General features: G+C 40.3%; 2 protein-coding genes across 10 annotated transcripts; one reads left to right on the forward strand and one right to left on the reverse strand.

Moving 5' to 3' along the window:
- Positions 1 to 310: 310 nt before the first annotated feature.
- KCTD9 (potassium channel tetramerization domain containing 9) lies at positions 311 to 8408 on the reverse strand. Of its 3 annotated transcripts, XM_054180787.1 has the most exons (12): positions 8269 to 8408; positions 7119 to 7240; positions 6428 to 6471; positions 6161 to 6257; positions 5604 to 5662; positions 4855 to 4983; positions 4189 to 4256; positions 3991 to 4086; positions 3378 to 3527; positions 2890 to 2995; positions 2483 to 2616; positions 311 to 1688 (listed from the first exon to the last, which is right to left on the reverse strand). In XM_054180787.1, exons 1-12 carry the CDS (start codon positions 8314 to 8316, stop codon positions 1572 to 1574), a joined length of 1170 nt encoding a protein of 389 aa, XP_054036762.1. In that variant the 5' UTR covers positions 8317 to 8408; the 3' UTR covers positions 311 to 1571. The 3 variants fall into 3 exon arrangements, with proteins under 3 accessions (XP_054036762.1, XP_054036763.1, XP_054036764.1); XM_054180788.1 differs by lacking the exon at positions 4855 to 4983; XM_054180789.1 differs by lacking the exon at positions 7119 to 7240 and having other exon boundaries at positions 8269 to 8358.
- A 209-nt stretch (positions 8409 to 8617) lies between these two features.
- CDCA2 (cell division cycle associated 2) lies at positions 8618 to 27546 on the forward strand. Of its 7 annotated transcripts, none has more exons than XM_054180772.1 (15): positions 8618 to 8815; positions 9856 to 10445; positions 10961 to 11091; positions 11706 to 11859; positions 12692 to 12894; positions 13893 to 13971; positions 14845 to 15083; positions 15455 to 15542; positions 17834 to 18054; positions 18491 to 18569; positions 19206 to 19258; positions 19897 to 20037; positions 20764 to 20938; positions 21487 to 21686; positions 22083 to 27546. In XM_054180772.1, exons 2-15 carry the CDS (start codon positions 9917 to 9919, stop codon positions 22917 to 22919), a joined length of 3129 nt encoding a protein of 1042 aa, XP_054036747.1. In that variant the 5' UTR covers positions 8618 to 8815; positions 9856 to 9916; the 3' UTR covers positions 22920 to 27546. The 7 variants fall into 7 exon arrangements, with proteins under 7 accessions (XP_054036747.1, XP_054036746.1, XP_054036743.1 ...); XM_054180771.1 differs by having other exon boundaries at positions 19209 to 19258; positions 21472 to 21686; XM_054180768.1 differs by having other exon boundaries at positions 8618 to 8828; positions 21472 to 21686; positions 22083 to 27545.
- Positions 27547 to 27936: the final 390 nt, after the last annotated feature.

The following is a 27936-nucleotide window of genomic DNA, read 5'->3' on the forward strand; positions in this document are numbered from 1 at the left end:
CAACTTGAAAATAAGGGAAAATCCTGCACTTTCCCCCCAAACAAATCATTTACTGGTTCTGATCTCTCTAGATTGATGGCAAAGCAGCATTTTTTAACAACTACTGAGACACAACTGGAACTCTGCACTTGCAGACAACCCACTGAGTAACCGCGGGACTCAAACCACTGCTACCAGTGTCACATCCTTCAAGTTTTAGGATACATTGGTTCTTAACTTCCAGTAATAGCTGTATTTCCTTAGATTCAAGGTTAGTTTTAACTTTGGGGTATTTTCAGTAAGCGTCTGAGGTAAGTGTTCTTGATGCACCTTTCTTTTTTTTTTTGGTATAGTTTCTTCATGTGCTTTTTGATTGTGTCTAAAATAAATGTTTTGTTAGATGAGAACTAGATTGATACTACACTGGAAACAGCTTATGAAATGAAGTGCACCACCACTGAGAGAGATGCTGTGAGGTTTTTGTGCGCTGCAGAAGTCACGGCCTTCCCTACTTGCTCACAGGTAAAGCAGTCGTGGAAAGGGCGCGTTGCCCTACACGAGACGCTTTTACACTCACTTTAAGCAGGCCCAAAGTGGAATAGTAAGTTCTGGCTGGGAGAAGGATTATGCCCATGCTTTCAAGGATTCAGTGTACGAGAGTATTTGCATAGTACATTGAGGGGAAACAGGTGCCATTTATTCATATACTGGAGTAAGGACAGGACAGTGTGTGCTGTGGCCCCAGTGCCTAGCTCTACTTTGGTGACAGTATTGTATTTCCTATGTACATTTAGTTCCCCACAATAAATGAAAAAAACTACAGGTACTCTAGTTTGGAGTGGTTAGGACGTTTGAAAGCAAGAGAATTTTTCTTACCAGCTGTGACTGATACTGCAATTTCACACTAATTTGGAAAGGACTGAATAAGACACACAATTTCTGAACAGGGATGTTTTAGTTGTAACAATCTGCTGCGTATGCAGATCCCTTCAGTGGAAGAAGCAGCTTTCACTGGACACTTTAGAAGATGATAAAGCTGTTCTATACCTGCATTCAAACTTCTACAAGGCAATATATTACCTATGATGACAGTTAACTGCTGTTTTCACCCCAGGAGAGTACCTGAAAACACATCTGTCAATACACTGTGCATGACTGAGGAAACTAAGTGTAAATACGCTAGTCTAACTGTAAACCTGAACTTTGTTGCTACTAGACATGAATAACATTTTCATATTGCAGCTACAGATTTAATAAATAGAATTGCATATATTGTGCTTCATAAATTAAAATGCATTTCAAAGTGAGGCAATGCTAAACAATGGATCTATTTAACCCTCCCCCCCAAACCGGCCACACATCCTGGTTCTAGAACCAGCCCGCTTCCTCGCTCTGTTCAGAGGTAGAAAGAGTGTCCTTCTACCTCTGAAACGAAAGCTCCCTCCCCCAAAAGTGATCAAAAAAGAGTTTACTTAGGCACTACTGCAAATGTAAGTTGTCTAATAACCATTACTTCTAACTTAATAAGGGGAGGAGGTGAAGAAAGTCACAATAAATGTTTTGATTCCTTCCTCTTCGGCGTATTCTCTTCCCTATCTGACGCTCTGAGACATGTGCAAAGGTGTCAGCATCTCTTCAAAGATAGCTCCTTTTACATTAGATCCCCTCAAATTAGCTTCTTGTAGATCACAACCTGATAGATCACAATTCTAAAGGGTAAAAGAAAAATGTATGTTAATTGAATAGACCCAGAACTTAGTTCAAAAATTTTACCTTGACTACATTTATACAGAAACCACGTATACTTCCACAAGTTTTGGTGTAAACTCCCAGTCTGTCACTCTAGTTTAGAGTTTTAGTTATTTCCTGTGAGAGAGTAGTTCCTTTTCACAGTAACAGCTGGATTTATTTTTAAGTTGTTAGACTTACACTCTTTATATCAAATTATGTTCTAGGAGTTACTAATGCTTGCTGAACAAAGCTAGGAAGAAGCCGCCTACTTGCAATCTCACCAGACATTACTCCAAATACTTCTCTACTACTTGAGGAAGAACACACAGCTTGCAAAAAGAGCTGGTTTGTCTTTCTAACTAATAGAGACAGCAGCGTATCACGTGCCACCAGTCAGGTACGATTCCAGCATTGCTCTACACATGATGTCCCAGGATCAAAAAGCCCCCCCCCAGGCAACTGCATTTCTCTTCAGTGCCGGCATGATCTCACACTCAGAGTTAAGTTTAGCAGTATCTCCATGCATCACTTTTGAGATGATACAAGCCTTTCTGGTGGCTTTGAGGTGCTGGCAAATCCCAGACTTTAGACTCACCTTCCAAACTGAGGCTGGAATGAAACGTCATTCCTTAGATCATCCATAGCTCACTAAGAGTGAAACAAACACTAATTCGCTCTGTTTAGTTTGAAGCTGGAGAACTTGGCCAAAAGCCAGCAATCCCCAAAATTTTATCAGTTGACTAGTTAGTATTTAGCATGAATCATAACTCACTTCCAAATCAGTTCCTGCCAAAGTTGCTCCTCTAAGATTACAGTTTTTTAGTTTTGCGTTCTTCAGCGTTGCGACTCTTAGATTAATTCCTGTCATTTGACTGCCTTCCATGTCAACACCTTTCAGGTTAGCACCTAAAACACACAAAGAGTAGTTTTATGAGGAAAAGCCATCAGAAACACATTAGCTCCGCAATGATGCTTCCTCAGAGCCATGTAAATTGATAGAGGTCAAGGTTGAACTTGGAATTTAGTGATCATACAGTCACACACTCAGTCCGGTGTTCGTGACCTCTTCTCCTGAAGACATGGACTGCATAAACCTCAGCTAAACCTCTCACAAGCCAACAGATTTACAAACATGTGGTTCTGTTTCCACAGGGTATCTAACAGGCAAAAACTTCTTACCTTCCAAATTAGCTTTAAGGCCTGATGGATCTTCAAAATTGCACCCTTTTAGAGATGCTCCTTCTGCGTTGGAGCACAGCATCTTTACGCCTTGAAGGTTTGCGCACTGATAGAGACAGATATGTCAGTGAGAGTCATAAAAGTGCGAAGATGAACAATACCAAAAATGATCAGAGTACAGTTTTTGTCTCTCTTTTGGAAGTGAATCCTGTTAAAGCACAACAGCCTTGTTACTGTGAGGAAGTCTAAGAACCTGCTATAGAATTACTTCTCCATCCACAGGAAGGCAGGTAATTCTTAGCCACTGCCTTTTTTTTTTGCTTCTTTTTTTAAAGTTAAGGCAGCTTCAAAAAGCTTTTGAAGTGATCTAAGTAGAACAATTGCAGAAAATATTGAAGAACTACAAGTTTTACACTTATCTGCTTGTTCCTCTTCCCTTAAAACAACTAAAGGATAGCTCAGACTTTCCAAGACGCAACAATTCTTACGTCAAGCACCGATCCAGAGAGGTCAGCTCTTTCAAGATTTGCGCAGCACAGGTTGGCGTGTGCCAGGTTGCAGCGGCTCAGGTTAGCCATCTTGAAGTTTATGTATCGAAGATCTAGACGTGAAAGATCCGCTCCACTGAAATTGAGACCCTAAAAACAAAACAACAAACCCCCAAAAGTTACAGAAGGTGTAGCTTGAACACAAAACAGCTAAAAGAGTCAGGTATATGTACATATGTATATAAATATACACAGAGATACAGGCATGCACACACACACACACAAGACCATCTACTCTACTATATAAGCCTAATGAAATGTAAATGCAAAGCTATCACGCGTTGTCCTTGGTTACGCTGGCACATTTTACGTTTAAATAGAATGGCTTAACAAATTGCTCCTCCAGGAAACCTTCAACCTAAAGAAGGAAAGCAGCTCACACAGCACACCTGAATTTTGTGTTAAGGTCACTCTGCCACAACTTGGAATCAAAACTCAATTAAAAAGCAGGGGGGGAAGCACACACAGTTTGAATTTCATGTCACATGATGCTGCAGGATATCACCACCAGACACTAACACCACAGATCCAGACAAAGTCTGGATTTTCGCACCTGACATCGCAGCTCAGACTTGGTTGGGGTTGCCAGTAGGAATCGGACAAACTCCTTTCGAGATATAGGAGAATGATCCTCAGCTGGCTGTGAATTCTGTTGAGAGAGTTGTTTAAAAGCTGATACGGACAGGACTAAATTATATATTGCCTGGAAGAACAGGACACATGCATTCATGTACTAAAGAAAACAAGTTACCTTAATAGCTATTTCTAGATGTTCAATTAGTGAATCGATACCAAAAAACCTGGCCTCTTCCAAAACACCTAAAAAACCAAAGCAGTATTTGTTATTTCCAGGGAGTCGTCAGACAAGAGAGCCCTCTTCTTCCCTTACTGGAGAAGGCAGTGTGCAGCCACACCAAGAACATGCCAAAAACTTTGGGTTAATCCATCCTTACTATTGGAGGAGCATCAATTCAATCGACTTTCCCTACTTATTATACCTTTTATATATTTTAGCTACACTAGCAAAGATGAATAGATCACTTGCACACGCATTACATTAGAGGTAACTGGATAGAGGAAAAGCGGGCTTGCTTGCAGCTAAAAGGAAAAAATAACTCAGAAAGGATGTTTCCAGTACCAGTATTAGGTTAAAGACATCAAATCCAGAACTACAGCCAGATATTAATCCAGTACAGAGAAATTTTAATGCTCTCAAGATAGCTAAGTTTAAACAGTGTATCTTCATTAAACCAAGCATGTGGAATTGCAGTGCTTGAGAATAAATTTCACCAAAGAAAAATCCCAAACATTCAGATGAGCATACAGAAGCCCCACTGACTTTATCATGTTTACCTCAGGGCAAATTTTAACTTCTAAAGAGTAATAATTTAGGAGATGTCATACAGGTAATACCTACCTAGCAAATTAATGCCATCATTTACAATGAGCTGTCCGTGACGCAAATAGTTCAAAATTGGCTCAAAATACTCTGGACTGCGGTCAATTAGGAATGCTCCTCTATGATCTTGCTTATTTCCCCAAGCATCTGTTTCCACAACATATATATATAATTAAATTTGATATATTAATAGAAGAGCATTTGCTTCAGTTTCAGATTTTTACTACCAAAGGGTACTGGATTATGAAACATTCCACTTGAAAGGGAGTTTCTTAGAGAAAAGGAAGGCAAATAAGAGTGAGGGGGTAAAAAAAGATCACCTTAAAACAAAGTCACTCCTGCTATAAATAACTAAATTATTTTATCACATACGTAAGAATCATTGCTAGAATAAAAGCAGCAGCAAGATTTTAGTCTGTCCCCGTTTTCTAAAGGCTGTCTCATACAGGGTTTGCCCATTGACTCTGTTGACAAAACTGAGCAAGATGCAACAATTAGATGAAAATCTAAAAATCAAACAAACGAGAAAGACCCCACAGTATTAAGTATGGATGGAAGTTATATTTTCAGTTTGTGAAATGATAAGCGTTACATGGGCAACACAGAAAGAAACAATTACAAAAAAAAAACAATTATACATTCTGCTTTTTTACTTTAGGTACTTTTAGTATTTTAACATAGGAACAAGAGTCTCAACTTGATAGTGTCTTTTGGCTACTTTGCTAATTTGTTAGCTTAAAAAATACAGTTTATTTCAATATACTAACCTTTATCTTTAAACATGTGGGCCAACATACTGTCAGGTTCTTTATTAACCAAAGTGCTCCTAGAAAACAAAGGCAATGCAATTTTATTTTTACGTGGAATGTTTTCCTCGAGAGACAAACTTGCAGGTTGGAGTATATTTTCTGCCCTTGCTGTGCGATACGCATTCCAACAGCTACAACACTGTACCGATTTAATTTTGTATAGTGTGATAGAAATACGTTTCTGATCTGCAGTACAGTAAAGGTATTTTAAATATAAAGCACTTAGTTAAATGAAATATTCCGGGGATAAATCCAGGTCCGTTCAGGCTTTTTGCCAATTTTACTTCACATGTAAACAAAGAATTAATTTGTTGCGAAACTGTAAAGCAAATCCAAAACACAGAGAAAGCTGCAAAAATCAAACAGCTCCTACTCCACAGTAAGTTATTTTTCTAGCTCCTTTGCAGGAGTATCTGAAGCCTCCCCAACTGAATGTACTGTACACTACCAGCTGCTCTAACTACCTTACTGAAATCAAGTCCTTTAAGAAAAAAAACAACTAGTGGCATTTTTACCGTGTAGTGGTGAAGTATCGGCCTCCAACATTGAGCGTTAACCAATCTGTGTGTGACCCTGTTAGTTCTTCATGAGGTCTCCCATCAGTCTGAGGATCTACACAGATGAGACAGACACAGTAACTATTAGAAAAATTGTGAATATTTCTGAATCCATATGATAAGAGGTATCTTCTGAAAACACCAGAAAATACTATTTTAGATTTACATTAAAGCAAACCCTCTTTCCATTAAACAGAAGGTTAAACATAAGAATTAGAGACTTACCAATGAATGGTTCCCCTTCACAGACAAACAAAACATCATCATCCCTGAAGGGGAGGGGGCAGGGAGGAAAAGAAAAAAAAAATTAATCGCGATTTTTGTTCACCTAAGTGACAGTGGGAACCACTCCTGAATAGTTTCAGGTAAATGATAATCAGTTGCCATTAGTTAGAACTTCAGTATCTGATTTTTATCTTAATTTTGCAGGTTCCAGTGGATTGTAATACGACTGACTTCGCTAGAGATGCTATCTGTACCAACCAGGTAGGGATCACTTAGTACTCAACCAGTTTAGTTTTACAAAATAGTTGCTTTTCTCCCCACTCTTGGGAGTATTCTGGGAAGCCCAAGCAATGCTAGAGTTTGTCTCCTTTTCAAAACAACTTCATCCAAGTGCTGACTAGAACAGTGGGATTTTCCTTGCACATACACTGCACCGTAAGTCAACACAGGAGGATGTTAAGAGGCATAAAATGCAGCTTGTATCAAGTTCCGATTCGTCAAGATAGAAATGCTCTGAAGTTCAAAAGACAGTATTATTTTTCTTCGAGGCATGAAAGCACCTTTGCTGGCCGTCAATGTTAAGATTGGATTTTAAGGAAAGCACTGGTTATTGATTAAGGTCAGAGGATTAATAGGCTAGTAAATCTCTTAATCTGCGTCTGTGATTTGACTTTTATTGGATAAACCTTACCTAATCAAAGCGATATCATCAATGAGTCCACCTTTTCCATTGTAAACACTGGTTGCTTTTATTCCAAGCTTATTACTAGCCACAGACAGCAAATCTGATAAAGTCCCGTACACAGCCACAACCTGCGGGAGAGAGAGGTAGCTACAGGCACTGCCTTCATATGGTTTCTGCCATTTCAGACTTATTACCAGGGCTATCAATATCTTCTCACAGGGGGAAGGAAAGTATGTACGGATCTTTACTAAAAAAAAAGGAAACAAACAGACCAAATTTGACACATAGATGCCTTAAAAATGGGATGACTTGCACATCTCTCGCCCAAGGCTCAGTGTACTGAGGTAGCAGCAGCAGTGAAAGAATGAATGTTGGTACTAAAATATTATGATTGAATGATTTATTTCTCTAAAGAAATACCGCTATTTCTGTGTTCCAGGTCTCTCCTGAATTTATTTCCCTCTCTAAACCCAAAGCTTACACTACCGTCACATAAACCGTCTTCACTCCAGAGACGTGAATGGGAAAAATCAGTGATCATGGATAACATTTAGCAGACCTGCATCGCAGGGCCTTTTCCTGGGCTGTTTGTGCCCGGGTTGGGCCTGGAAACCTGAACTATTTTCACTCCCAAGACATGACCGCGTAGGTTTTAAACAAGCGAGCAGAGTTTAAAGCAAGATTATTTGTCGTCTGTGCCACATCGTACGCAGGCGGTGTTAGAGACGGCACAGCCCTGACGCCCTGCAGGCTCTCACTGACGCGCTTCCCCCGTTCCCGAGGACGTGTGGAGCAGGACCTGACTCGGTAACGACGATAAGGAGGAGACTTCAATCGCGACGCCGGTGACAAGTTCCCGGCTCGTCGCGATTCCCCTCAGCGCTCCCACGCAGAGGAGCCGGACGCCCGTATTTACCGGTGAGCGACACCGCGGGCCATGCGCGGCTTTCGGGCTCCTCAGCAGCCCCGGGACTAGGCCCCAGCAGCCACCGCCGAGCCCGGGGAAAAGACGGCGGGAGCGGCGAGGCCCCTCTGCCGCAGCCCCCGGCACCGCGGCCCTGAGGGGCGGCTGTGGGCTCCTCCCTCGCGCCCAGCCGGCGGCGGCAGCCCCGTCCCGGCGGGACCCAGACCCCAACCCCTCCCGCCCGTCCCTCACCTTCCCATTCCGGGGGCTGCCGTTAACAAACAGCGTGACCCGCCTCATGCTGCGGCGGCGGCAGCGGCCCGCTCCTCCTTGCCGAACCCGGAAGACAGCGACCGCTGACCGACATGAGCCGCGGCCAATGACAGCCACGCCGCTCTCGGCGCGCTGTCCAATAAGAAACGTGCGCCCGCCGGAGTGACGGGGAGAGGGCGAGTGGGCGGGGAAATGGCACCGGAGCGGCGGGGGACAGGCCGGCAGGGGCGCTGCGGCAGCCAATCAAAGGAGGAATAAAGCCCTATATTTGCATAAAGCATGACTGGAAGTGGAGTCGCCCCTGATTGGTGCGGCCTGTCACGTGGGCGCGGTTCGTTGACTGGACCTTTTTTTGTTTTTCAAAATGGCACTTCAGCGCGTGAACAACCGTTCGTGATCCCTCCGCGCGGGGAGCCAAAGAGTCCCCCCTCCCCGTGAAGCCCTGCCGCCGTCCTGAGAGCAGGACCGCACAGGACGGGCTCTGGCGAGCCGCTCTCCTTCCATGCACCTTTGTCCGTGGTGCTTGGTGGGCGCAAGAGGTGGGCGAGGGAGGGGAGGGTGGCGGAGGAATACGCAGTGGTGCGGTCCTGTTTGAATGTGTGGGGCGGGAGCGGGTCTGGTGGCGGCGGGGGAGCGCTGGGGCGGGCGTGAGGGGAGGAGGTGAGGGGGCGCGAGTGAAGGGGGACCGGGAGGCGGTGGGGTGTTTTGGTGAGGGGGCATGAAGGAGGGGAGAGCGGTGGAAGGGTGTCGGAGGGGGTATAAAGGAGGGGGCAGCGGTGGAAGGGTGTCTGAGGGGGCCGGCGTGCGCGGGGCTGAGGGAAGGGGCTGAGGGAAGGGGCTGAGGGAAGGGGCTGAGGGAAGGGGCTGGGCGGCAAGCGGGGCGCGCCCCGGGAGCGGCCGAGGTTGGGCACCGATCCCTCTGACAGTCGCCTTTCGTTTGTATAACCGGGTGGATGGAGGCATCGACTTTCGGTGTAGGCTTAAAAAACCCCAAACAAACCGGAACAGCAACAAAAAAGTTTAAAAAAAAAAAAAACCCAAAAAGTTGTGTGCGCGGTATTTAGCAGCGTAATTCGTGTTGCAAAGGATACAAAAAAAAAAAAGGATGTACTTGTGGAAACAGTTTCAGGCTGACGTTGTTGAATTCTATGTGCTTAACTTAAAATCCAAGAAACTAAATGCAAAAATTGTTAGTGTCTTAAATTTCCCAGTTAGTATTAAACTTTTAATATTTCTTGCAACACTTGGAGCGAAACAATCACAGTGTAATTGTACTTAACGTGTTTTATGCTAACATGAAGCTTCAGTTTGATAAAGAGTGAAAGCAGAGCCTTATATTTCCTTACTCATGAAACACTTCCTGTGCAGGTTTATATTGTTTTTCTTCCTAGTGTTGGACTTTTGCGTACTCTTTGCATAGCTTTCTGGATATGTGACATTCCCTTTCCACCACACTGTTAAACACCTTGTTCCAGGATAAAAACTAGATTTGGTAGATATTTGAGAATGGTAGCGAACTTTTGCTCTTACCAAATACCTACTAAAATCTCTTTTTCTTTTTGATAGGTGTCTGTAATTACAGGAGAGCAAAGGCTGACTGAATGTTTCTTAAAATAAATCGCTAACGATGCAGAGACAATCTAAGACTCTAAATGCTTCCCTGGAAGTTAAAGAAAATGAGGCTAAATACACTGAAGAGAAGGAAGAAGCCTCCCTCCCTGATCTCTCAAAAGACCAGAAGGTTTGCAAAGTGACTAAATCAAAAGTCGTAAGGGCATCCGAGAAGGAGAATTTAAATGATAGGAACCAGGCGCAGTTGCAAAAATGCACCCTGAAATACACCAAAGGCTTGGAGAAGGAATCATACCAGAAGAAGGAGGATGTTGTTAGCTGTCAGTTTGCTGAATGCTTTTCTGATATGCAAAAAGGGGATATGGTTGGTGAACATATTTTGCCTTTGAACAGTAAGGAAAATTTTTCAAGTAGACCTGTTTCTTTGGAGGATGAATGCTACTTGACACCTAATAGGGACAAAGCAGAAGAAGAATCTGGTTGTGGAGTATCAGAGAAACAATGGAAAAAACCTGTCGATTTTGCGACTGTAACGGTTGCTGACTTTGGAATTACTCAAGAAAGTTTTACTAAACGATCCATAGGTAAGGCTGGAGTGACTAATGGCTGTTGTCCTTCTCAGAGGGACATCTGGAGGTCATCTAGTCCAACTTCTTATCCAAAGCTTCAATTTAGGTCAGGTTCAGGATGTCTGGCTGAGTTCAAATATGCCCAAGGATGGGACTGTGGTATGAGGTTGCTATAATTCACTGTTTAACTTTGTTCTGCCCGGTTGATGAGGTGTTGATGAGTTTCGCGAGTGAGTAGTAAGACACATTCTGCAAGTATTGGTAGACAGTTCCTTAATTAGCAATTGAAAAAAAGAAAAGACAGACAGCTCCTCGCTTAGTATATAGTTTAGTTAAATATTAACTTACTTTTGGGAAGTTAATTTGCTTTTGCTTAGGTAGGTTTCTTGAGCTGAGTAGCTAACTGAATGTTTTCATGAATAGCATAAATCACTCTTAAAAGAAAAAAATTACCATTTTAAAGCTTTAGGTTTTCTTACCAAAAAATTTCTTCCCCACCCCCCCCCCCATCCCTTCTGTTTTTATTTCAGGGAAGTCTCCAACTTCATTAAAATTTAGAAGAAGATCAGCAATTGGAGCACGGGGATCACCAGAACATAACACTCTTATTCAATACCTTGCTCAACAGAGAAGCAACAGGCAAAAAGAAGCTTTTACACAGGTGAGAGTCTGTCTCAAATATCTGACGTATCAGTTCGGTTCCCCCCAGGAATCAACATATGCTGGCAGAAAGAGAAGACAAGTCTCAGGAAGAAGCCAGTTGAAGGAATAACCACGGCCTTAATTTCGTTGACTTCCCTTGGACACCTTACTTTAGAATATGGGATGTTTGAGGTTTTGTTTGTGTAGAGTCTGGTGTCTTTTCTCCATGTCTATCTTGCTCATATATTTTAACTTTTGTTTACTATAACCTTTACTTTCCTGCGTTTGCCATGCTTGATTTTTGGCAAATTGAAGTGTTGATAGTTCAAAGTGAAGTAAATACTAGCATAAGTGACTTGGGTTTTAATCAGACTTGTTCTTAACTCAAACTAGCATAGACTGTCAGAAAACAAATTGTGGATATCGTCTAGATTATGCAAGGCAGTAAAAATTAACAGATTTCTTGATACAGTTCCTTTTTTGCATATTTTTGCTGTGCAACTAAAATTGATTAAATGCAAGATTTGCTTGTTCTCTGAGTTTGTTTATGCCAAAGTACAAATACAAAGTGATAAAGCCCATGTCATCTTGGGGGGAAAAAAAAGTCTCATGAGGTTAATTTTTTTTTTTTAGCAGGTTAGTCCTTTTAAACCTGAAAATGTCGGGTCATTGAAGGACAAGATAGATGCCTTTCAGACATCGTTTAAATTAGTACAAGAAGCTGAAGAGGAGACTGGCTTCTCCGGACTGGCACAAGTGGATAATGCTTCCCAGGAAGCAGGCTCTTGTAAGTGGATTGTATTTCTGATCAATGACTTATCTTAAAAATGAGGTCTTCCTTTAAGCCCAAAAGTATGAAACTACAAACACTTAAGAGAAAACAAAACAAAAAAATGTTCCTTTATAAGGATTGGCACAGGTTTTTTGTGTTTCGTTTGAGGTTTTTTTGTTTGTTTAAACCTATCTTATTTCTTAGTGCATCCTGAATATGTTCTCAGAATAACCACCGAAGAAAAATGAAAACTAGTATTTTTTGTGACTGTTTCCTTAGTTTTACTTTCTAGATTTGTACCCTTTAATTTACTTTTCACTAAGCGTTAGTGTTTTCACACTTTTTCCATGAAACCGAGAACGTTTTTTATGACAACAGGCTTTAGCTGTTGTAACTGTCATCTCTCTTGATTGTGATGTGCAGACTTTAGTTTAATAACTTTTAACTGTGGTAATTCTAGAAATCGCATTACATTATTGTGGTGTTAACATCCTTATTTCTTAAAGAAAATATTAGGTATTACAAAAGCAAGTCAGGGCAGTACTGTGGTAACTGTGAGAAGACGATAGTATAAAATAAACTACAACGCTTTACTTCTTTGGTATTGGTGGTCTAAATAACATTTATATGAAAAGAATAACTAGCTTTGTTTTGAAGGTTTGGTAATGTTATTTTCAAAGTAGAACTAGAAAATGCATGTCTTTTCTTTTTCCTGACTAGCAAATTACCTAGCTTTTTGAATCTCACCATCCTTCTGGTGAAGAAACACAAAAAGAGCATTCATTGAAAAAAATGAAGTTTGTGGTTTGTTGTTTGGATTTTGTTTTTTTTTTTTTAATTGATGCAGCTCAGAACAAAGTACCATTTACAAAAGTGTGGAACCTGGATCAGTGCAGTGAAAAGTTCATGTCAGACAGCAGCGGAGCTGATTTGAAAGAAAATGTAGAACAAAATTTGACTGGCAGCATTAAGTCTGATATCAAGATCTGCACCATCTTGTCTTCACGCCAAGATGTGACTGTCACTGAACCTGCTGCTGCTGCTTCAAAGGTACTTTTATAAGTGTGGGCAAAGAACATGGAGAAAGCAAATCGCAGAGCTAATCTTCCTGATGAGAATTTTATGTCTTATTATGATAAGACAAAGGAAGCAAAATCTGGCATGCAGACTGGTCTGTTTGGACGGACAGTGAATACAGCTTAACCTCAGATACCTGCTGCTGGCTCTTGCGGGGCTGCGCTCAGTGTTCTTTTACATGCAAATGTTCAATGTGGATTCTGTAAGCTGTTCTAGTCAACAAGATTATAGTCTTTTCTGATAATCACATAGAAAAGCTTGTTTTATGCTATTAATACAATTTAAATATGTCTTAATTCTTTTGAATCCGCAACTGTAACTGTGAGATGTCAAATTCACAGATGTGGCCAATACAGCTTTTTCCAGATGTCAAAACCAACTTTACTGATCACTGGGATGACTTTGAATGGAATTTTTAATTTTCACTATATATCTGTTTAGCAGTTATTTGATGTTCCGTGGAAAAAAAAAAGGATGTACTTGTATAGAGATGGAGAGTTTAATTTGTCTTCTATATAAATATCTCTATCCTTTTTTTTAGTGTCGTATATCAAAACAGTGAAGATGGGGGCCACTTTGCTAGGTGTGTCCTTTGCTGCTGCTGGACCTAGCAGCTTCTGAGTTGTAAAACAGCTGTGATAGTGTAACAATTGTATGGAGGTTAGGAAGGAACTTCCTAAATTCGTGATTAAAATATATATTTTTTTTCATTCCATCTTTTTTTAATTTCTGATGTCTAATCCTTTTAAGCACTGAGCCTTGGTGTTTCGGGAAAATAAATTCAACTAAGTAGTGGATGATTGAGAAAACTCTGAAATCCTTGTCTATGGGATCAAAAACTCCATAGTTTATGGTATTTTAAAAGGTAGCATTTGCAAGTAGTTTTTTAGTCCTTTATCGTGTTGTGTGAGTGTGTATATAAATAGATGCTATATACGTGTATATATATAATCCTATAACTTTTTCTCCAGGAATGGGTTTATGAGCAACATAATCCTACTAAGTGGTTAGAGACTGCCCAGATTAGAGATATCTTGGAAACAGGCCACGGTAAGAGGATTCATCATTATTATAATCTTTGCTATATTCTTATTAGAAAGTAAAAATACTTAGAATATTTGTAAGGAAGTGTTTCACAAGCAGTCATCCCGTGTCTGTCATCTTGTCTTCAATTTCTAATGCAGAAAAAACCTGATATAAGTTTGACATAAAGGCTGATGGGGAAACAAAAGAAATAATAATAAAAAAAAAAAAGTACTGCAAATAACGATGTCTTCAAGTGCTGCTGCAGAGGAGGCTCAAGTCCCAGTTTAAAAACTGAATTCAGAGCTTGTTCAGTACAGTATAGCATCAAACGTGTTTTTACTTAAGCACAATTCTTAGGAAGGAAATAGCTTTTATGAGAGGAGCTGAAATATTTGGAAGGTGGTGTAGGGCCTCTTGGGTGGTGTGTTAGCAGTTTGATTCTGATAGAAAAAGCAAGCTGAAACTGAGACAGGCTGGGAGTAATTGTTTAGAGTTTTCCTTAATTTTGCTAGTCAGTCCATTTTAGGGAAAAGTATAATTGAGTAGTTCATGCCTGGAAAGGACAGAGGGATGTTAATGTACAGAGTCCATCTCTGTACATTACAGAATACAGGGTTTTTTTTCCCCTAATTTACATGGATGAGAGATAAATCCTTATGCAAAATGTTTTCATGCAATGCTTCCTTTTTACTTTTGTACGCTTTGTAAATTTCTCAAAATACGAAACGTAAATGTGCCACAATAATAGTGAAACGTAGAAACAAATGGATGGTTTTTGTGATGTTGATGCACAGAATCTATGGACATGTGCACATTTATAGTTCATCTTGCTAATACTAAAGTCTACTCAATTTTACTTCAGTCTTTAATTGTCATATGTGTCTACTTGCTCTAAAGCTTTCAGCTTTGACCACATCACTAAAGACGTTAGAAGTGATGTTGTATCAGATCTAAGCAGAAAAAAAGTTAGTTTTGCAGAGGAAGTGAGCCTGGAAATATTTGATGAAAGCAAGCCACCAGTCACACCAGTACGAACAACGGGAAATGTTTCATTAAATGAACATACACAGAGCGGCTCCCAGCTGCGATCTGCATTGAAGAAAACGCCCATGAAACAACTAATGGATAAAATGAAGGTTGGTTAACTTGATTATATGGAGGTTCTAATACTAAGGATGAACTCCTGCAGTCATCATTGAACTACCAGAAGTTGAACTGTGGTTAAAGCCACTCTGACTAATTGGCATGCATTGGAAACAATTTAGTGCTGTCAATGGATATCTATTTGCTGTTTGGTCATCTTGGAAGCTTTGCTTGAAGCTTTCATGTTATGAGGAGATCCATATATATGTTGTTAAGTTTTATTGATTTGGAAAACAAGTAGGTTTTTTAAGCAGTAGGACAGATTATTAAATGTTGCTTACAGAAAAAGTTATTTTCACTTTTGATTTGAACAAGGACAACTAAATGGTATTGAATAGATGATTGTATCACTTAAATTTGATAGGAATACTCGAACGATGCAGTTGACAGAGGAGGAGGTGAATCTCTCGCAGTCTCCAATTGTGCAAAAATCTTTGAAGCATTGCAAACAGGTCAGATTCTCCTTTTGTTTTTTAACCAGGCAGAATATTATATGGGATCATAAGGTTTTGCCTCTTTGGTAAATCTGAAGAATTATATGCATTAGCCACCAATGAAGTAGCTCGTGTGTGACATCCTACGGCATGAGGTGGAAAATAAGGTTGCCAAGGAAAATAATGTCTATTTAAAAAAAAATAATCAGTATCACAGAATTCAGAATCACAGAATGGTTCGGGTTGGAAGGGACCTTAAAGATCATCTCGTTCCACCCCCCTGCCCTGTGCAGGGAATCCTTCCACTAGACCAGGCTGCTCAAAGCCTCATCCAGCCTGGTCTTGAACGCTTCCAGGGATGGGGCACTGACAGCCTCCCTGGGCAACCTGTTCCAGTGCCTCACCACCCTTACAGTAAAGAATTTCTTCCTGATATCCAATCTAAATCTCCCTTCTTTCAGTTTGAGGCGGTTACCCCATGTCCTATCATTACAGTCCCTGATAAAGGGTCCCTCCCCATCCTTCCTATAGGCCCCCTTTAGGGACTGGAAGGCCGCTATAAGGTCTCGGAGCCTTCTCTTCTCCAGGCTGAACAGCCCCAACTCTCTCAGCCTGTCCTCACAGCAGAGGGGCTCCAGCCCTCGGATCATCTTTGTGGCCCTCCGCTGGACCTGCTCCAACAGGTCCATGTCCTTGTGCTGAGGACTCCAGAGTTGGATGCAGTACTCCACGTGGGGTCTCGCGAGAGCAGAGTAGAGGGGCAGAATCACCTCCCTCGACCTGCTGGTCACACTTCTTTTGATGCAGCCCAGGATGCGGTTGGCTTTCTGGGCTGCAAGTGTGCATTGCCTGCTCATGTTGAGCTTCTCGTCCACCAGCACCCCCAAGTCCTTCTCCTCAGGGCTGCTCTCAAGCCATTCTCCACCCAACCTGTATTTGTGCCTGGGATTGCCATGAGCCAGGTGCAGGACCTTGCACTTGGCCTGGTTGAACTTCATGAGGTTGGCATGGGCCCACCCCTCCAGCCTGTCAAGATCCCTCTGGATGGCATCCCTTCCCTCCAGCATGTCGACCGTGCCACACAGCTTGGTGTTGTCGGCAAACTTGCTGAGGGTGCACTCAATCTCACTGCCCATGTCACCGACAAAGATGTTAAACAGCACTGGTCCCAGTACTGACCCCTGAGGAATGTCACTTGTCACCGGTTTCCATGTGGACATTGAGCCATTGACTGCAACCCTTTGAGTGTGGTCATCTAGTCAGTTCCTTATCCACCGAGTGGTCCATCCATCAAATCCATGCTTTTCCAATTTAGAGACCAGGATGTCATGCGGGACAGTGTCAAATGCTTTGCTTAAGTCCAGGTAGATGACATCAGTTGCTCTCCCCTTATCTACCAATGCTGTAGCAACATCATAGAAGGCCACCAAATTTGTCAGGCACGATGTGCCTTTGGTGAAGCCATGTTGGCTATCACAATCACCTCCTTATTTTCCATGTGGCTTAGGAGAGTTTCCAGGAGGATCTGCTCCATGATCTTGGCAGGCACAGAGGTGAGACTGATCGGTCTGTAGTTCCCTGGATCATCCTTTTTTCCCTTTTTGAAAATGGGAGTTATGTTTCCCCTTTTCCAATTAGCGGGAACTTCACCAGACTGCCACGACTTTTCAAATATAATGGAAAGTGGCTTGGTGACTTTATCTGCCAGCTCCATCAGGACCCGTGGATGGATTTCATCTGGTCCCATGGACTTATGCACCTTCAGGTTCCTCAGATGGTCCCGAACCTGATCTTCTCCTGCAGTGGGTGGTTCTTCATTCTCATAGACCCTGCCTTTGTATCCTGTAACTTGGGTGGTGTGGTTGGAGCCCTTGCCAGTGAAGACCAAGGCAAAAAAGTCATTCAGCACCTCAGCCTTCTCCATATCCTGGGTGACCAGGTCTGCTGTCTCCTTCCTGAGAGGGCCCACATCTTCCCTAGTCTTGCCTTTACCCCTGACGTACTTATAGAAGTTTTTTTTGTTATCCTTGATGCCCCTAGCCAGATTTAATTCTATCTGGGCTTTAGCTTGCCTAATCTGGTTCCTGGTCGCTCGGACAGTTTCTCTGTATTCCATCCAGTCAACCCGTCCTTGCTTCCACCCTCTGTAGGCGTCCTTTTTGCTTTTCAGCTTGTCTAGGAGCTCTTTGTTAATCCACGTGGGCCTCCTGGCATTTTTGTCTGACTTCCTCATTCTTGGGATGCACCGCTCCTGAGCTTGGAGGAGATGATCCTTGAATACTAACCAGTTATGTATTTTATTAAAATAGAGAAAACTGAAGGACATAGTTCTGAAAAGCCAAAGAAGAAAAAAGTTACTTTTGGAGAAGCTCTAAGCCCAGAAATATTTGATGAAACTTTGCCTGCAAATACTCCATTGCGCAAAGGAGCAATGCCCATCCGTCATCCAGCATTACGAAGTAATAGCCCTTCTGTAAGGTCAAGTCTCATTGGAGAACCATTACCCCAGCTGAACTTTGACTGCGATGATGTAAGTTTTTTGTTGGTGTGGGGGTTTTGTTTTGTTTTTAACGATAAAAACAGCCTCTTAGTCTCTGTAAACGTTCAATTTTTGTTTAATTTTTTCCACAGTCTGCTTGGTTTTGAAATTGCTAAAATATTAAAATACAGTCTCCTTGGAGCTTTAGAATGACATTGAGAACTTCTGCTTTATGAATTCTAAATAGCATTTTGGCCTGTAGAGCTAGTTTGAGTCCTGGTAGTACATGAAATGGTTTTGCCTTGGCTTATTCATATATTTTTGATTCTGTATTTCTCTTCTGCTGTTTATAGCAGATGAGCCGCCATATTCTTTTGGGGGGTGGGGGGGGGAGATCTTTCTATTCCAAACACTGATGGACCAGGGTTTTTTTCAGTATATAGCTGGTACAGTATATTGCCAAAAATTTAACTTTTTTTGTTTAAAGGAATGTGTTGAGCTTCTTCAAAAGTTAGCGGAGGGATCTGTTGCTGCGAAATACCTCTTACCTGCTGAAAATGCAGAAGGTAACCACAACTTGTATTTATGTCATTAGATAATGCATCTTTCTGTATCTGGAAATTGACAGGTGACACAGGGGTTTGTTGTTTGTTTATTTTTATTCAGGGGATATATTCCAGTTGTGGTAAAATTTACACGCTCTTGCTTTCTTCTAAAGGTCTTTGCAGTAGCAGCAGCGTTTACCTGTTGTTTAGGTTAACTAGATACTTGACCTTGTGGTATTTTTCTGTGAAAGTGGCTGATCTAATTAGGCTTACTGCTTTAAGTAATTGGGCTTACTATCTTGATTCTGATACTGTAATTTTGATGTTTTTAAAATAGCAAGCAAGACAACAACAAAAAAAATTGAAAGGGTGTTGTGCATGTGTATGTATGTATCTCCATGAGAGCTGTGTAAGTGCTAACTCTTTTGTTACCAAAACCTCACAAGTTTTGCTTTCCTCTGTTTTGTAAAGCAAGGTGTTTTTTTTTATCTTGCCATGCTTGATAGTCCTCGAGACTATGTTACTAGTTACTCAAGACTAAGATGACTAAACACACTGTGCATAACGTTAGAAATTATGTGGATAATTTCCTCAAAATATTATTAACTTTTTGTGCTGCAACTGAATCAATATTCTTATTTTCTTCATATATAATAGCAGAAACTGACAGATCCGATATGGTAACAACTCGTTCTTCTGCTAAAAGGAAGGTAAGTTTCTTTAGTGATGATGTTTGTTTTGTTTTGGTTTGGTTTTTTTTAACTTCTTCAGGCAGAATTGTTATCTTTTATACCTCCTAATGCTTATAAGAGTTTTTACAGCCTCAGGTGTGAGGATTGTATGTATCGAGGTATATGGAAATATCTCATGTTAGTGCAGGTAACTGTCTTAAGGAAATCTCATTTTTGAGTGAAAGTGGTTTTCCAGTTATTAAAAATATTTTTGGTTATAGCTGATACTTAAATTTACTATTGAATTTTCCAGGAACTTTTCCAAATAGTCTGACAAAATTTTGAAGAGACTTGTTCATAGACTTTCATCCATAGGATCAGGGGCTTCAGTCACGGGAATCTAAAAACTTACAATCACAGAAGATTAAGGGGAATGGAAACAAAGTTTTATGTCTAATTCTTCTATTTGGTTTAATGTGAGACACAGGAACATGAGAGAGAGGCTAAGAAAGTCAAGTTCATTCTGCAACCTTTGGTGGCTTTCGGTATCGCTGAAAGTGTGGTTGTGTTCCCAAGGCCAGTGCTAAAGCACCTCATCTGCTAGCCTAAGGCAGGCAGAATATCATACGTGTATCTCTTCCGCACCCCAATAACTTCAAATTCATGTTCCTCAACAGTGTAGCACCATTTCAGAGGGAACTGATTTTAGCATTCCAAGACCTACAAATAGTAAGAACACTAAAGATACTAAAAATCCAAGAAAGAACAAGTTTCAAAGTCAAAAGAATACAATGTCATCTGCTGCCAAAAAGACACAAGTAGGTGACAGCCCATTGCTGTTGGTGAACGCTGCCTTTATTTCTCTATCCAAGTGTCTCTTCTTTCTTGTGTATGTTATGTGATTATTTTGATTTTTGTCATAAAGATTTTCTAAAGGGTGTTACGTTTCCTGTTGCTGCCAGTATTCTCTTCTTCACGCCTATCTTGTTTTCCTACTCTTACTGCTTGTTAGGGCTGAGTGGTAGGGTTTAAATACTTGTAGGGCAAAAAGGATACTTTATGGAGGTGAAGGGGGTGTTACTTTTCAGACCTCAAGGACAGAAAAAGAGTTTATTGTTCTTCTGTAACCAAGTGTACATAGTAGTAGTTCTTTGAACTTCTCCAGTTATATACTAGTTAAGTATTGTAAAGTTGCGAGACTTCTAAAAGATTTTTGCTTTCATGTATTGGAAGGGAAAGCACGTATTCCTTTCCAAACTAAGCATGAATGAAGAATATGTAGTTTTGAGCTGAAAGAGTAATTTCTTTGTCTTCTCAATTTGGTTAAATGAAACAAAAATCAGATCTGACGTTTGAGAAGTAATTTCGCCTTGCTTTGAGTTTTCAGATTAATTGGTAGATGGCAGAATGAGAGTGGAACCTTCATTTTAGGGGAAACAATTGTTATCTATCAAAATCCAGTAATGGTGTCCCTTATTTGTTGGAAAATATTGTACAGGATCATAACCACATTGTGCTCTATTCAATCTTCTCAATCTTTTCAGAAAACAAAACAGACAAGCTATGGGAAAAGAAGAAAGAAAAAAGTAAAAAAATCTTTATATGGGGAAAGAGAGAGGGCTTCTAAGAAACCACTTCTCAGCCCTATCGCTGAAATTCCAGAGGTTTTCTCTTCTGCCTCATCTCCGAACCCACCAAAGGAAAATGCATTTTTTTCAGGTAATGTTTGTTTTAGTTTTGTTTTGCCTTGCTCTTTCTGTTGCTTCTAATGTTTTATATCAACAGTTAAACAGAAAAACTCTCGATAGTTATCTTGAGTTCTGTGCATAGGTAAAGAGCCCAGTGTACAGTTTTTTTACTTTTAATTGTTCCTGTAATAGTAGAGTCCAGAGGATCTAATGGGTTAATAATCTCCAACTGGTTAAATTTAAGTCTTGTTGGACTCCATGGTAATGCTGACAAAAAACCCCAAACAAACCAGCCTCTCTGTACTTTGGTACTTTGACTGGGTACTGATGTTTTCATAGTCTGTAAAACTAGTAAGTTGGACATGAATAGTTAAGTGATGTGCCGTAGCTTTCTGGTTTTTTTTTGGTTTGGTTTGATTTTTTTACACTAATTATCTGGAATAGTTGTTTAGAAGGTTACTTTTATGTAAGTAAAATACTATAAAGCTTTTGATGGAATATTTAAAAAAAGATTTTGTATATTCAGAGGTAGAGTCAAGTAACCACGTGTTTATTCTAATTCAGAGGACCTACTTTTAGATAATGCCAAATCTGGGAGTGCTTGCAAGGATGTTCAACAAAAGCCAGTAGTTGAAGGAATAAGTGGGAAAAACATCTGTGCAGTTCATATGTATGCAAGCTCGAAGGACCTGGACATGGTAGAAGCCAGCAGCTCCAGCGATACAGCGTTTCAGGTGTCAGATGGTGATCTGAAGTCTGTATCTGGCATTGATCATAAGGTAACTGATATGCTTAAGGATAATACTAGAAATTGAGTCATAATTGTGCTTGATGTTGTTGGATATAAAAAGAAATATTTTCGGGAAGAAAAACGCTAAATCTAAGAGTGATTAAACATTGGAACAGGCTGCCTGGAGAGGCCATGGAATCTCCATCCTTGGAAAGAGGTATTCAGAACTCAACTGAACAAGGCCTCAAGCAACATAAGTTTGGCCCCACGTTGGAAGCAGATTCCAACATACAGGGTTCTCTTGGTTGGTTGGGGTTTTTTTGAGAATGACTAGACTTGGTGAGGAAAACAGTAGTGGTTGTTTAGTTGTCAGCTGTTTGAAACCAGTGTTTTATGGATTACCTCTTGCCTATATTTAAAAAAAAAATATTTTTCTTTTCCCCAGCTTTCAAGCATTGTGCCAGATGCAAAGTGTGTTTTTGATACACCTAACTATTTCCAACAAGGTAAAGAGACTGCATGTGTAAAAGAGGCAAAAGAAGGTGGTTTCTTGATAGGACATGAGAAACTACAAGGAAATCTCCTAAATGAGGCAGAGCGGCTAACCGGGCTAGAATTTCTGGAACAACAAGACACTAGTGTACGTGAGGGTGGCCAAAGAACTCAGTCTACACAAAAAGATTCTGTAAGAGGTAGTCCACAAAAAAGAAGAAGAAGAAGAAGTAGTGCCATCTCTTTTCCTCCTCTTGAAAAACTGGAAGTAACTGGAAACAGTCCTCCAGTTTTTTATTTTAATGTGGAAGAGGTCTTATCAGCTCCTCAGCTGAAAAATGACTCTTTAGAGCCTTTTAGAAGAATGAGTGATAACAGTGGCAAAAAAGTGAGGCGCAGCATGAGATTACATAAAGATGCAGAAATTGAAGGACTTGCGTGGATTGAAGTACCCAATGAGATTGAAAAGAACCCTCCTCTGCTAGCTTCTGCTTGCAAAATCAGGAGAACCATAAGCACATCCATCCTTACAGAATCTGAGAATATTCACCACCGAGAACAAAATCTCACCCAGCCTTTAGCACCAGGGAAGGAGAACTATGACTCTGTTAATCTTGCTAATGATCCTTGCAAAAGGTGGAGGAGGTCTGTATTAACACCTCAAGAGACAAAAACTTGGTCTCAAACCCGGAAAAGAAGCATAACAAACTCTGTATATAGGAAGGACAGAAGTAACCAGAAACACTATGAAGAAGTAGAAATACCTCTTGAAAATAAGTCTAACATTTAGTGAGGTTTCAGCTATCTCCTGATTTTCTAAAGTGAAGGTCAGTATTAGATTCTTATGTTCTCTCTCTAAAGCGCTGCTTTCTTCTTCCTACTTTTATTTCCTTACTTATTATTTCCTTACTCATTTTCTGGATAACTTAAAACTGATTTTCCTTGTCTTGATGCCTAAAATGCTTGAAGGTCAGAAGTACGTGGAAGACCTAGCTTGGCTCGGAGCATTGGTCTGGTAGACAGTCATGGCAGGTAATCAAGAGGATAAATTTTTCTTCCTTGAACTGAATTTAACATCACCTCTCTATTGTAGTCTACATCCTTGCTTACATGTTTTCATACTTTTGTGCTGTCCATAGAGCAATGGCAATTAAACACTGCTAATATTATAAAAAAAATGACAAATGACTGACTTTTTCTGCAACACGACATTTGGTCATTACAAGAAGGCAAAGACTTTTTTCTCTGCTGGAAGGATTTCTCCAAGGGAGCTAGTGAATTTTGTTGCAAGATTCAGAGTAAGACAATACCTAAAATTTAAATAATGTTTATGCATGCATTTGTATGCATGTTATCACAGTCTGGGATTTTCTTGTGTTTAGATAAATGCTTACAGTTGTGGTACCTGCACAGTAGTGTGCGATTTTTGCCTTTCAAACTTAGTTGTGATTGTTAGACTGGATGTGTTTAGTAAACCATCTTGAGACACTTTCTCTGCCCTCCAGTGCACAATCAGCATTCTCCATTGTGAAATGAGACATGGCAGCAAATGTGTGACTCTCAGCTGTTTTAAGTAAAGAAGAACAAATTCGATAGTTCAAAAATGTGGTCTGTGGTGACAAGTTACTTCTTAGATGATTCTGAGTCGATACTAATCCATATTTTGCTGATAGGGCTCTTTTTTTTTTTTTTTTTGAAAGAATGGGATTCAAGCTTATGAGTTTGTTATATTTGTGAAGTTTAATTGAAGTAGATAAAATGTGAATTTGTCTTTAGTAGTTAAACCATGATGTTGTAAAGTATGCCCTTCCAGATTTCAAAAATATCCTAAAAAGCCCCTTGAAATTCTATGCAAATAAGAAAGAAATCACTTCTGGCTTGAAAGGGAGGAGTAGAAGGCAGGGAAGCTGTTACCATCTTCTGAAAAGGCTTTGCTTTACCTTCGGGCACGAGCAGGGGTAGAGTTCCTATAAGTAAGACTAAATTTTGTGTTAGACAGAGTTAATGAATTCTGCTTCTTTGGTGTGAAGGTTGGTCTCTTTTTTTTTTTTTTTTTTAAAGTAAGCTTTTAAATCTTGATTGTATATAACATTAATTTTAAACAATTAAATTGGCTAAGGAAGGTGGAACATTCATCATACAATAAAGCTGTACTTTTTTTCTGGACACTTCCAATCTTCAGTGTACACGTACTAAATACAGTGCACATTATTCAGTAGTTGACCTGTCATCTTACTGTTTTCATTTTTCTAGTTTGAACAATGTAATAAAAAGTGATGTCTGTAGGTGGTCTACTTAAACATTTGCTGTTGCTTTCATTTTTCATACTGTTCTCATTCAGCTTTAGTGAAATACCTGCGCCAGCTTGGAGGAAATAGCTTTCTGTTGAAAATGATCTCCTCTGTGACCTTGTTTTTAACATTATTGATGTGGAATAAAATACTGTATGTACTTGGCTGCTTTTATAAAGCTTAAAAGCAAACAGAACGGTTTCATTTGTATGAATGTTTTACTTTTCTCTAAAGACGACATCAGTTTTTCCCAAGACAAGAACTCGTAAGGCAACTTGAAAGAAACTTCACTACTTAAATGATGTTCATCTTATGTTGCTTTAGAAACATTACTGAAGTTATCAAAACAGTTTCCTTGATGTTTTATTTTGGGGTGTGCGTCACAATGAAAATTTTAGATTTGGAAACAGAATGGCAATAGTTACTTGGGTTGAATCTTCTTGTGGTAGCAGTATGTTCGCTTACCAGGAGAGGGCAGTCTGACATGAGTTTTTTATGGTTGTAACTGAATTTGAAAATAATACCATAACATACAAAATCTTTGAAGAGAAACTAGCTAAAGTTAAAATCTAAAGCTCCTTGAGATTAAAACTAATAATAGCTGGTACTTCTTATATTCAAAAAAAATCAAAACAGCAACTGAACCAGGCACTGAAATTAATCTAGAAAAGTGAAGCGCTTATGCACTGTATTCAGATATGACTCTCTCTGTGGAAATCACATTGCATTCTTAAACACAGTAGAGTACTGCAGTTGCGGCTGAGATGTTAGGGGTTTCCTAACAGGTTTTAGATAGCGAATCTAGCAGTGAGTGAAACCTTTGGAGACTGGGTGTCGGATACTGAATACCAGACTCGAATAGTCAGGTCAAGTCAAGAGTTGTCCTGGAGGAAGAGGCAATAAATTAGCATGGATGATACTAGGGGCTTAATCTAAAATGCTGCCTAGAATGTGCTTTGTGCGATGGTGCTGTCCTGTGCATCAGTCACAGCAGCGCTAGAAGAAAATGCGCCCTTGAGGTTTCTTGAGTGGGTAGGCTAAGTGCACTTTAGATGTGAAGTGTAAGTAAAGTCAGAAACAGAAGAGCAAGGGTAAGGAGAAGAAAACAAAGCTTGGATTTTCCTCTTGGCACAGCTCGGTTGAAAAGGGGTTGTTAGGAATTATACGTAGACGCTGGATGGCAGTTTGCCTGGCTTACGTGAGGGTGAGGTTGGAAACTACAGAGAAACAAAGAGGGTGCAGTTAACAGGGCTTAATCTGGAGAGGACTTGAGAGGAGACAAGTCTTCAATTGTGCAGAAGGTTGTTGTAAGGGAGGGGTTATAATAATCTGTTCTCCATCTCTGTACTGAACTAGACAAGAAATAATGTGTTTAAATTAGAGAAAAATGTCTCTGTTAAACATTAAGGAAAAAATTCCAGCAGCAGAGATAGTTGAGCACAGGAATACATGGCCTCGGGAAGTTGTGGAATCTCCATCACTGGAGGTTTTTAAGAACAGATTAAACAAATATCTGTCAGGAATGACATATGATCCTTCCTAGGGGTAAGGATAGGGCCTGGATGGCCTCTTGAGGTCTCTTCTCGATGTATTTTCTGATTGCTAGAGATTAGGGTTGCAAGAGGTGATTTGGGACTTGCCTAATAGTTAAGACCTGAGATAGAATCTGTCATGGAATAGGGAGCTGGAGAATTACTAACACTGTAGGCTGTTTAGCATGGGAAGGAGCTGGGGAATTTGGGAGAGCGCTCTTCATGCAAGGCTAACAAAATGGTCTTAGTACTTTAAATGGTCAGGTCTCATGTGGCTTGCTGCTCTTCCTCAGAAGAGTACCTCTATAGACTCCTGAAATACAGTGGAACCTACAACTTGGTGGCCATGCTGTTATGCAGGAAGTGTGAGCAGCAGTGAACAGTGCTGTTTCATTTTCAGATTTGCTTTTCTAAAATTGAGTTAACATTAAGCTGTGAATGACCAGCAACTTCACTATCCCTATTCAGTCAACAGAAGAACTTTCTGAAGCGGTCTCTTGTCTTCATTGCCGTGTAAGGGGGTAGGAATTAAAATTAAGGTGTATTGTGTGCGAGTGCATACAGGACTCAAGATACTTTGAGTTTGTGGTTCTAGTTTTCATCTGTTAACTGCAGTGCTATCTGGAATAGATTTTAATGGTGTTCTGTCACATTGGGTTACAACCTAATACAACCTGCAGTTTTACTTGCAATGAAGTCATTGGACAGAAGAATGCACAGAGTCAGCAGCGTGAACTGAGTTGTGCGTTAGTTTGATGGGCGAAGCATCACTACACAGGTTGTTAGACTGAGGAGTTGGCGGGTGCAGTCTCCCAGTGTGAAGGCTAGCCTTTGTAGCCTTCAATTTAAGTCACTCTTGACTTTTTTTGTGCAGCACTGAGCTCCATGTCAGTCTGCGTGTTATAGTGGCATCAAAATACATCTATGGTGTTGGCCAGTCTCTTTCACCTCTCCTTTACTCTCCCTACTCTTCTAAAGGGAGGCTTTTTCTTGCTATAAAAGTTGCTTTGTGTCTAAAAGCACCTCACTAACGTTAAGTGCTGTATTGTATAGCCTTTAAATGGCTTCAAGTATGGTAATAGCTAGCATTAAGTGTATGTTGCTGAATAATTGCATTTAGCAGATTGGCATGTAATTATCATGCTCCAACTGACATAGAGGACAAGTGGTGGGTCCTAGAAAGACTGATTATTTTGCCACTCTGTAATTATGATGTCGTTAATAAGCAAGAGTAATTGCATATCACTTCTGCTTGCGCTGTCCTATGAAGTGAAGTCTTGATACATTTCCAGACAGCTGAATATCTGACAACTAGCAATAAGGAGTATTTCACAGTTGGAGCGGTCTTCACTTAAATTTGCTTAATGTCAGTGAGCTGAAGATACAGAGAACAACAATACTTATTCTTGACTTCTTCAGAAAGTTTTAAAGTGTGAGTGTGCCAGGAACTGTTTTATGCCAATATTTTTCCATAACTAATATGTTACAAAAGTGGAGACGATATGGCCAACTTTTCTCACATGTAACTTAACAGAAGGAAAGTTAGTTTTTTCAACCTGATGCTCATAGTAAGCAGGGGAAAGAAAATAACAGGAATAGTATATGTTTGGGGTTTTTTTTACTTTAAAATAATCAGTTGTAAATAAAGCTTCATCTAGTCCTCAGCTTATTTTTGTCTACTTGCTTCTGAGTAATTGGGCAATAGAAGGGGATAATGAAACACCCCAGTGTGGCATATAAATTTCGCTATTGTGTGTTCATCTAGTCTAGTTGCTGTTTAGAAATGCACTAAAATGTTTGTGTTTTACTCTTCCTCCTCACTGAATCCTCTAGAACTCTTACGGTTCACTTAGACCTGGAAAGATTTTAGTGATGAACTGATCTATGCACAAGGAAGCAAACAGAAAAGCATTGTTAGATCTATGTACAAGGAAATGGAGAGAGAGAGGGGAAAAAAAAAAGCCATTGAAGTATGCCAAGTATA

This window comes from Rissa tridactyla, chromosome 20, assembly GCF_028500815.1.
Source record: "Rissa tridactyla isolate bRisTri1 chromosome 20, bRisTri1.patW.cur.20221130, whole genome shotgun sequence".
Classification (NCBI taxonomy): Eukaryota; Metazoa; Chordata; class Aves; order Charadriiformes; family Laridae; genus Rissa; species Rissa tridactyla.

Excerpts from the sequence above, each read along its gene's own strand:
- CDCA2 (XM_054180768.1), top strand. The coding sequence starts at position 9,917 with ATGCAGAGACAATCTAAGACTCTAAATGCTTCCCTGGAAGTTAAAGAA. Across the intron at positions 11,860-12,691 it reads TTCCCAGGAAGCAGGCTCTT|CTCAGAACAAAGTACCATTT; the intron begins GTAAGTGGATTG and ends TAATTGATGCAG. Across the intron at positions 13,972-14,844 it reads TATCTTGGAAACAGGCCACG|CTTTCAGCTTTGACCACATC; the intron begins GTAAGAGGATTC and ends CTTGCTCTAAAG.
- KCTD9 (XM_054180787.1), bottom strand. The coding sequence starts at position 8,316 with ATGAGGCGGGTCACGCTGTTTGTTAACGGCAGCCCCCGGAATGGGAAG. Across the intron at positions 6,472-7,118 it reads GATGATATCGCTTTGATTAG|GGATGATGATGTTTTGTTTG; the intron begins GTAAGGTTTATC and ends CCTCCCCTTCAG. Across the intron at positions 4,257-4,854 it reads TGATGGCATTAATTTGCTAG|GTGTTTTGGAAGAGGCCAGG; the intron begins GTAGGTATTACC and ends TTGGTTTTTTAG.